Here is a 10,589-nt window from a genome sequence, read left to right as displayed (position 1 = left end):
GGTAGGCGGGTATGAGAGTTCGCTGGTGTGACCTCTGGCCTCCCTCCCTCTTGGCTGCTCCCTTTGAGCCGCTAAAAGGCGTGCGGTGTGAGAAGCCAGAAGACAGCTGCACCCCCCCTCTCCTCCTCTGGGCCCTCTCTGGGAAACTGAGGTCCCCTTTCCCAACTCACTTTAAAAGCTGTGGGGTCAGGAGGAGCCGGGGCCCAGTTGAGGTGGTCCAGCCGGGGATAGAGTTTCACTGCTTTACATGGCCAGTCTGGACTGCTTTGTGTGTGTGTGTGTGTGTGTGTGTGTGTGTGTGTGTGTGTGTGTGTGTGTGTGCGCGCGTGCGTGTGTGTGTGTGTGTGTGTGTGTGTGTGTGTGTGTGTGTGTGTGTGTGTGTGTGTGTTGGTAAAAAGGGGAAATAAATGGGATGCTGTTGTCTCTATATTTAAACTACAAATAAAGAAGAAACTTACTGTAATGATCACAATCCCCTTCACTCTGCCACAGTGCAGAACACATGTATTTACACATGACAGTTTGTGCACACAGGGTGGATGTTGCACAGGATGCTACAGTTGCTGAAGTATTTGCAAAATCATATAGTGAATCAGTGATATTACGGAAAGTACAAAATAATTTGCAGTTTTACTCGCTATCATAACTTTACAGAAGCACTGTCCTGAACACAAACTGAGAGTGTGTCTTGGGAATTGCACAGATACTAATGTTTCATAGCTTTGCCAGGGTTTATTGATTACTATAAGAGAACACTCTGCAGGGTAAATGCACTGAGATCTGTGATCTGTGAATTTGCCCGCATCTGCAAAGTGAGATATTCAAGATAGTATACAATATTTAAGACATATTGTGCAAACCACTGAATTAGACTACAAGTACAATAGGTCAAAGGACTAAAGGAAACTGGGAAATCAGTGAGTAAACTGGATGGATGATTGATGGTTTGGGCAATAATTTAACCAAGATCAAGAGCAATCTCGATGGGAAGTTCTTTAAGTGCTCAGAAAAATGAAGGTTTCAACATCTGTGTAACATCTGAGGGCCACTGTGTGATACGATCCAACGCTGCAGAACAGCTCCTCAATGGACCTTGAAGTGAGATTGTTTTGTTTGATAATTTTACCATTAACCTTCATTTCCTTTTCTGAATTAGTTGGGCTTGTTTAAAAGGTCATCTGACAGTTGTTTTTCCTGCACCGCTGGACTTATTTATAATTATTATTGTTGTATTCCCAGTTCATCAACGATGGTAAGGATAACACTATAAAAACAAACTGGAATTGTCTTTGGATTGAAAGCAGAGACCAGAAAGAGGAGGTTGATCTATAGCTGACTTCCCCTTTGTCTCCAAGTTCAATCACGCATTGGGATTCACAGTGATTAGAGGTCCGGCACCAACCTGTATCGACCAGGAGCTCTGGGCCTCATGCTCAATACTCTTTGTCTGTCCAGCAGGCCACGAGTTAATGTGCTGAACAGTACAGCAGGAAGGTAAAGTAGGGAGACTGCACCAGATTGATCTGCTGCATCTCAGAGGACCGCAGGAAGCAAGCAAACACATCTGTGCTGTAAATTACGCTTCTTTATCCACCAAGCTCAAGTCTTAGGTACACACACATGTACGCACACACACACATGTACACACACACACACACACACACACACACACACACACACACACACACACGCACGCACGCACACACACACACTCAAATAAAGACAATCTCTGGACTTTTTATTTCTAGAGCTAGTTTATTATCACTGTTATTGTTTTTTATTCAGTTTTGCACAATGAACCCTTAAACAATATAAACCACTAAACATTTTCTATGTTTTTACACGCATACATACATACACACATACAGCACACACTTTGTATGTGGATATGTATACAGAGTTAACTTCAACACCTTGTTCTAGACTCTAGAGAGTGTAGAAACATACAGAAGTGATCCCTGACAATGCTCTGAGAACGCTTTTTAAATCATCTCATATTGACCTGAATTAAACTGTGGGAGAAACAGTAAGACAGACAGAGGCAGTGACCTCTGCAGACAGACAGATGTGTGATCATAGGCTGGCTTTACAGATCTGTGCTCCGTTGTTCCAACTGGTCGATCTGTTCATTGAACGCAGGCAACACAATGGATGAGGCTTGTTTTGTGACATAAACAAGTAGTTTACACAGCTGGTAAATGCATATGGTTTTTGGTTTCAGGTTGGCACCACATTTGAACCCTGTAGGAATTAAACTGCATAGACACAAACATATTTAGTTGTATCAATAAAATAAACTGAAGCTAGAATAAAACGGCTGACAGCGTTTGCCTTCTCTTGCCCTTTGTTGCTGTCACATGTTCTACTGAAGGTGAAGACAACAATTCTTTCTGTGAATGCATATACATAAAAGACTGATTGAAAAAAGACATACATTTTTTTAATTCCAAAAACCTAACATAACTAGTTTTGTGTGTGATAAGATTCCTGTCCTATATCATCTCAACCAGGACAGCTTATATACTGTTAATATATCAATCTATCCAGAAGAGATGGTGAACATAAATAACAGCCATGCTTTCATTGGTCGTGTCCTGGTTGACAATGCCAATAAAGTAAAAAAACTGGTGGTAACTGTGCACCAATCAGGATTGAACTAATCTTTAACAATATAAACAATTACAAATAGTTTCACCTCAGTTCATCTATTTTATGCATATGAGTACAATTCTGGATACAAACCAGCAACATTGGGCAAGAGCAGGTCAGATATTCTTATGCCTACATGGTTAAATATGGCAACAAGATATTGGCATAATTTTATCTTGAGACTAAATAAAACTATTTTGCCTGCAGTGCTGCAGGATCAAAGCTTAGACTGAGAATCACAAACGTGAATGTGGTAAATTGATTTTACAGTGCATGTCTCTGAAAGCTTAAACAAAGATGTTTTTTACTGACAAGCTGTTATTCACCTTCATGTTTGACGCTAACCTCAAAGGGCAGGTTTTAAGGGGTGGGGTGGGGGGGGGGGGGGTCTATCACCTGCATGCACAGTAGATCTGACCCAGGAGCTTTGTTCTTATTTCTGGGGCCAAATTAGGGATCACCCAGCGGCTTTAGAGAGGGTTGACAACATCAATACAGAACAGACATTGTCCTTAAGCAAAGAGGGTTTGCGAAGGAAAATCAAAACAGCTTGTCAGTTTAAAAGGTAACAGGACTGACAGGATCTCACCCCGAGTCACTCGTGAGGATGACTGGTGGGAACAGGATGAAGATGAGGTGATAATCAGACATCAGCGAGAGCAAGACAGATTTATCAACGGAAAAAAAGTCACTCAACCTATTTTCATTAATACACACCATCAAAACAGATTGACCATCAATAGCACCATATTGAGCTCACAACATTATTCTGTCATTATTTGTCTAAATATCAGCTACCATCACAAGTCCAATAATGCTAACCAACACTTCATTTCAGCTTAAATAACACTTTAGCTTTTAATTTCTCATGCAGATCTACTGTAGGGTTCTCTCTGACAGAGGTATATAAAATATAATACTGATCTCAAACATTAAAGTACATTTACATTAAATCACCATCTCCAAATCTTTAAACTCAGCATTATTTGACATGTACAGTCATCGGGGTCTCAGAGCAGAACGACATAGAGATAAATGCATCGGAAATGTAATCAATTCACAATCATATCGGGTGATCATTTGGTGCCACAATGATCAATACCATATCAGATAAAGGTAATGTATTTCAAGCAGAGGCTTTGGACTTTCAGAGAAACCAAAGAGAAAATATTTCAGGTTACCCAAAACATACTTGCCCTTGAGATCAACCATTGACAGCATTGTATTTTTACATCCATGACAGACATTATACAGAGACAATGTCAGTCTAACCAGTCGAATATGGTCATTCTGATCTGGTTACCTGGGTTCAGTAAATGCATAAGACAGAGAATTGCACAGACACATGTATAGTCAACACAGTTAGAGACATATACTGGCAATGCAAAACAAATCCTGCACATGCCCAGCCCAGGATGCCTTTTTTGTGAGAACCTGAGAAGAAGTATGAATAAAATGCAGCTGCAACTAATGTTTTTTAAATGTATTTTAATACTTATGTAATACCTTTATTTATTTCAGTAAACTATTGTCTCAGTTAACAGTTAAAACATTACTGTAAAATGTCCCAAACAATTGATTTGCCTGAAGCTCAAGATAAATTATTTAATACTTTTTGTCTAAAACCCAAAAATATTCAGTTTACCCTCATTTAGTGCTTGAGAAATGTGTTAAATGGTTAATAAATTGTTATGCCGATTTATTTATAGATGTATTGAGTGAATAGTTACAGCATTAGAATGAATATCAACACTAAAGAGAGAACTACAGAAGGTTTTTAGTCATTTAGGTTTTACGCAGCGAGAAGCATTACCACAGAAGACGATCACTTCTAGGGTAATCCAGGCGGCCTTTTGGAGGATTTATAGGCTTTTACAGTAATCTTCGACTGAGATCTAAAGAAAAACTGAAGTGTCCTTGTGAATGTGATTTCCCTGAAGTTGTCACATATTATATATTCGCAGAAGTTGTTACTTTGTGTTTATGTCTAATCCCTACATCCACATTTTTAATCACACTCTGGGAAACTAAGATGGCATTTGAACTATTTTCTGATATATTGTCCCTATCTGTTTCTAGCACAGCAGCCAAAAAGAGGACATGTTTATCATCCTGCCAACTATTTCTTTTATTTATGTAAAATGACCAACAAAAAAGGCATCCCTTAACTGGGCATTAGCAGAATTTAAAGAGGGAAATGCTGTCAATTCCAGAAGGCCAAGTGCGGCCCGCTAAGGATCAGAGAGTCCCTGAGCATACACTCTCCCTGTCCAAAGTTCAGGATTCCTTAATAGAGAAACAGAGGCTGGCTTACTGACAGGAGCTTAGTTGGTGATATAGCACTTCCCAAGGCTGCAAAATATACAAGACAAAGGCCCTTTTATCTCTGTGTCAGCAAAGGAATCATGTTCCTTCTGCTGATGGAGTTACAGCAGCCAGTCAGTCTCCGGTAAATCACACACGTTCTAATATTAAACAGTAAAATGACAACCTGACCTATCAAAGTCTTATCACGTAAACATGATCGTCACTGCACCACATCCCCAGTGAATCAGGTTAAACAGTATGGCACTAAAATCTGTCACATCCACGGGTGAGATGTGGGCAATTTCCTGCAGGATATTAACCCTAAATTACACCGAGGGACAGAGGAAGGAAGGAAGAGAGAAAAGCACACCACTTGTTTCCCCAGTGAAATTACTCTCAACAGTAAATACACTGATTAAGGCTGCAGCAGCCCTGGAGATTACATAATCACGTTGGTAGGTATACAAATATACAAGCAGGAGACATTTAGGCTCAAGCATTTGTTTCTGCTATCTTGAAGTACCACTATTGTTTTTCCAACACTTGTAACATAATATTAACACCAGAGCGTACAATTATATACAATAAATGAATGCAGGGAAAACATCTGCAAACAAATAAGCATAGACAAAGAAATTCATAAGGCATAACATTACAGTACCGATGGTGATCACTACAATATAAACTGTGTCTAATGCAGGTTTGAAAAATACACGAGGGTGGCAGGTGATTCTCTGTGGGGACAGAAACAACTGTCAAGGTGAATGTCAATTCTTAATTTTCCAATTTCCTACATTTTCATTGCTCATTATGCTTCATTTACTTAACAGCTTCAATATTGGTAAAACTGTAAAACCACCAAATGCTAGCCTTGCTAGCTCTGCTGCTTGTCAGTATAGCAGAGAGTTGTTATTTTTGCAAACGCAAAGTGGGGAAAGCTGGCAGAAAAATAGCTACCAAGTGAGCTGACCAGCTTACACCAAACAACATTTTTTGGATTAAACACCAACAATGTAGATAAAGGTAAAGTGTAGTTGTCTTTGTAAAGTGCAACTCAATGTTAGCTTTGCACTGAAGTGAGGCAACAGAACCATTTAGGTCAACACTGCAAACATTAAAACAAATGACTAATTTGCCAAACTTTTATACTTCTGTGCTTGTTTTTGCTAAGTGGAAAATGTGGCACCTGTCAGAAATTCCCAATATTTTTACCGTAAATGTAGCATGGTTTAGGTAATAACCAATTAACCTGAGGTTAAGGAGCAAGAACGGAATGAATTAATTTGAGTTGTAAGTGTTGGAGTTGTAAGTGCCACCCTCTCTATGTTTTCCAGTTTACTTATTCAGTGATCAACCTTCAACAGAGAATATATAGTCAAACACCTTGAAGGCTTGTGATATGAAAAAAAATGAACCAAATTACACATTCACATCCTCTTGAAACTAAGCATGAAATTGAACCGTTTTTTTAATAGCCTAAGTGCACGAGATAAAAGTCCGGAAAAAGTTCTCCCTCCTTTACTGTATACCCTTTTCCTGTCTGACCAGCATGTGGCGACCATTGTAATATATATATATATATGTACATTTTTATATAAGTATGTGTGTATTCTTCTAATCCTTTGTTCATACTCTGTGTCTTTCCTTCATTAAGACCTGAGAGAAAGGCCAAAAACAGGGTTGAGGTAGGTAACCATGATGCATCAGAGCAAGTCCTGTACAGTATGTGACGACTGAGAAACAGAGAGCCGGGAAAGGAGCCCTGTGATTGGAGAGTCACCCTCACCCTGCTCTACACTACATCTGTAATCGTCAACATCCAGCGATATTATTAACATGGTATTCCTGAAGCACTTAAACCAGTCAGTGTTGACAGGAGGGAGGAGGCTGAGCAGCAGTTGCGTTTTTTGAGGAAGAAAGTATCAATAGTCAAGCATGACCAGCAACTGTCATGTCTCCTGGGCACCGTAAGTCTGAAAGGCTACTACTTTGTTTAAAAAAGGAGGCAGAGAATGTGACAATAAAATAACATCACTATAATAAGAAATATATCAAAAAAATATCCAGAATGAGGTTAGACGTACGTACACTGCATCCCATTCAAATCAAAGGAACAGTTTTGAGTTTTGGGAAACACGCTTACTCGTTTGTTTTGATCAGGTAAGAGAAGACCAATACACCTCTCACATCTGTCCGTTAAATATGTCATGATTAGTTGGAGTTACTGCTCACAGTCAAGAAATAATCCAGCACATAATCCCCCCTAATAGGTACATTAATTGAGCCTTATATATACAAATAAAGAAAATGTGTGTATTTCCCAACATCTAAGTATGAAGATAGAGCTGGGAGGGAAGTGTTAGCTAAGCATAACGACTTGAATGACGGGAAACAGCCAACCTTGCTCTAACCAAATCTACAACCTAGAACCTCTAAAGCTCACTAATATCTTAGTTATTTCTCATTTATTTTATTTGTGCTCAAACAGTAATTTAAATATTTAAATGTGATTTTAGGGGAGAAGATGTGCTGCACTGTACATGCTAAGCTAGGCTAATCGTCTAGCAGCCGTAGCTTCTTGGATAAAACATGAGTGGTATCATGCGACTGTCAGCAATAAGCGTATTTGCCAGAACAATTTCTTTAAGTCAGTACACCAACAACTGTGACATAATGTGTTGGGTAAGATTTGTGCTTAATATTCTTGTTTTACAAAAATCATATAGCCTACCTATGAAAACATTAATTCCCAAAAAAAAAAAAATCTGCATACAAACTCACACAAATAGACAATTCAATCACAGCGCTATTTCAACACACATGTATGATGTCTGCATATTACATCATTTTGCCTGCTGTCCAATTGAACATGATGTAATATGACTCGTTGAGCAGTAAAGAGCCCTGGAAACATCATTATCAATGCAGTGTATCTCTAACGCTCTTCTCATTAAAAAAAAAAAAAGGCTTAAAATGGAACAACATTATTCATACCTAACGTACTGTAATTCATACAACAGGGTATCAGTCTGTCAACTTGCATGAGATACTGACATTGTATCTACAAACACCATATTCATCAACAGAGGGAAACCAGGAGTTCACAGAGGGGAGAGAAAAGAGGGTTTTTCATTATGCAATAAACAGACAAACAACAACAACAACAGCGACAATATTAACATTGTTATCTTGAGGTAGAACATTAACTTCAGCATTTGGAAGTGCTTTATGTTGGATACTCGTTTTTTGTTCGTTTTGCTTCAACAAGCAGGAGAAGAGAGACGATCCTTGACATCTGAGGTAGTGCGGCACCTGATCTTGTAATTTTCGAACCAATCAGTTCCTCCGCATGTAACATAATTGTGAGCACAGGGGAAGGTCATGTCCCGAAAAGCTTCCCGCAACACATTCATTCCGGCTGAGGTAGGTTTTTGTTGAATCGTAAGGTTCACACAGTCAAGTCTAGAGCCTGTATGAAGGCCAAGACCTCATTTAATATGTTGGTATCACTGAAACAATGTCCTGAGACAGAATACATCGAGTCCCTGGACGAAGGCTGAGGTCTTCTGTGAGCGATAAGGTGGAATCATTGGTAGTGTGAGCAGGCAGCAGGAGTCTTTGACATCCACAGAAAAGTAGAGATAAGACCAATAACTTATAACCACTTTGACATATAGGTGATAAAGATATATACGTATATATATATATTTATAAACTTAAAAATTAAATCATCATTGTATAACAAGGACATTCTGGGGCCTCTATTCTGTGTGCTACCCAACACCAGAAAATTAACAAAAGACCAAATTTGCACAAAAGGAAAAACTACTTTGAAAGGAAACACTTGTCAACCTGAGTGAGAGAAGAGTCTAAGTGGACACTGTGGACAGTGTTGTGTGAGGGGCCTTTCGTCCTGATCAGCCCTGGTCCTGCCGACCCGCTCCGGCTGCAGGACGCTCCTGGAACTGCGTCTCTCGCTCCAGCCCAAACTCGTCCAGCGGTATCGTAGACAGCTGGGTGTCATTCAGCACGTAGGAGTCAGACTGAAACACATGAATTATAAATAGAGTTAGATAGAGAGCACATTGTAGAGATAGGCAGGAAACATGGCAGGTTCCCAGCCACCACGATGCCTGTGGGCTTTTGTTTATCCTCATTATTCCTAACCTCGACTTTGTTTTTGAGTGCTTTCATCACACAATAAGGTTGGTATAAAACACTGTAGCTTTAGCCTACGCCAAATGTTCTTCCTAAGGTTTTGCCTAAATGTAGTAATACAATAAGTAGTGAGTGTTAGAACCTGCAGTTATTCTAAACCAAAGAGACACAATGCTTTAGGTCATATTTTGGTTTTAGGAAAAGATTGAAACATTTCGGAGAGGTAAAAAAAACATATACTGTTGTTTGTTTCTGCTCAAAAGGTGGTAAATATTTTAAAGCCTGGATTAAAGCCATTACACATAATTTTCAGCCTCTCACACATATTGCTAAATAGGATTTTCTGATCAAGATAAATAAGTATATGGAGCTGTTTAACATGCCTTCTTGGAAATAAATTGGGCATGACTGAGAATAAAAGTACAACAGATGTAAAGATTACAAATTCTACACTTTATTACAGCTTGATATTTTTTTTGCATTTTTTGCAGCTCCAGGCAAGGCTTTCAGTTAATGAAACACTACATTTACCAAAGTAACTTCTGAGATATTAGAATGTGGCCAAGAACACAAGAGATAAAAAGATTATACTTAATCGTGCTTTTAAAACAAGCTTTCTAGTTAAAGTAAAAGTGGATGTTCCTGTGAGGTTGTTAATAATCTCTGAACAGGAAAACCGTGACTGTGCACAGTTAAAGCACGTGCAGCATGTCAAACTTTAACCCGGAAATGAGGCTGTAAGCTGTGCTAGATGTTAACATTGGACATTTTTGGTTGTAATATCATGTCACATTTAAAACAGAATGGCTTTCAGTTTATATCATTTCTCGTAACCAGGACTCACCATGCATGTATCTTGTGTGGTGGGCTGAGTGAAAAGTCTCTCAAGCTCGTTGCTGTCGGCCACTTTCTTCCCAGCTGTGCTGCCATTGACCTCCATCTCTCTCCTGGCACCCCCGTTGAGCCCAGAGGCCCCCTGGGAGGAGGAGGAGGACTCCAGCACAGCGCTGTGTCCCGCCTGGGGGGTGGCCTGAACCGCCTTACACATCATTAACCTGGGGATTACATGAACACACACACATGAAACTCAGCTACACACACACACATGATAGGCAGACATTAACCTGGAACATCCATTATTGGAAAGTTATTTAAGTTACTACTATTGTTGGTTTACACATGATGTTTGTACTGACCTGCCGTGGTAGCTGAAGACAAGGAAAAGCACACAGAAGATGATGCAGGTGACTCCGATGTGTATGCCGATTATGATGCCTGTGGTGGATGTTTTGCTCTGTTCATCTTTCACACAGTCACATGGGGCATCCAACACTGAGGAGACACAGCACACCTCAGTCAAACAATCATTAAAGTTTGTGTAAACAAAGCTAAGTCAGGAAGAAGCAATACAATCAGATGACCTGGATGTGATGTGGAACAGTGTGTAAATACATAAAGATGTGTCAGACAATTAC

General features: G+C 39.5%; 1 protein-coding gene across 1 annotated transcript in view; it reads right to left on the bottom strand.

Moving 5' to 3' along the window:
- Window positions 1-3,062: 3,062 nt before the first annotated feature.
- Window positions 3,063-10,589, bottom strand: part of igdcc3 (immunoglobulin superfamily, DCC subclass, member 3) — a 64,541-nt gene continuing 57,014 nt past the window's right edge. Inside the window, exons 12-14 of the mRNA XM_034103409.1 lie at window positions 10,311-10,446; window positions 9,959-10,169; window positions 3,063-8,999 (exon numbers count right to left, since the gene is read on the bottom strand). Of these exons, the coding sequence (XP_033959300.1) occupies window positions 8,874-8,999; window positions 9,959-10,169; window positions 10,311-10,446 (473 nt within the window). The 3' untranslated portion in view covers window positions 3,063-8,873. The remainder of the gene's footprint in view (window positions 9,000-9,958; window positions 10,170-10,310; window positions 10,447-10,589) is intronic.

The sequence above is a fragment of the Pseudochaenichthys georgianus genome, chromosome 3 (assembly GCF_902827115.2).
Source record: "Pseudochaenichthys georgianus chromosome 3, fPseGeo1.2, whole genome shotgun sequence".
In the NCBI taxonomy this organism is placed as follows: Eukaryota; Metazoa; Chordata; class Actinopteri; order Perciformes; family Channichthyidae; genus Pseudochaenichthys; species Pseudochaenichthys georgianus.
Note: the sequence above shows the minus strand (reverse complement) of the source record. Positions and strands in the feature narration are given on the sequence as shown.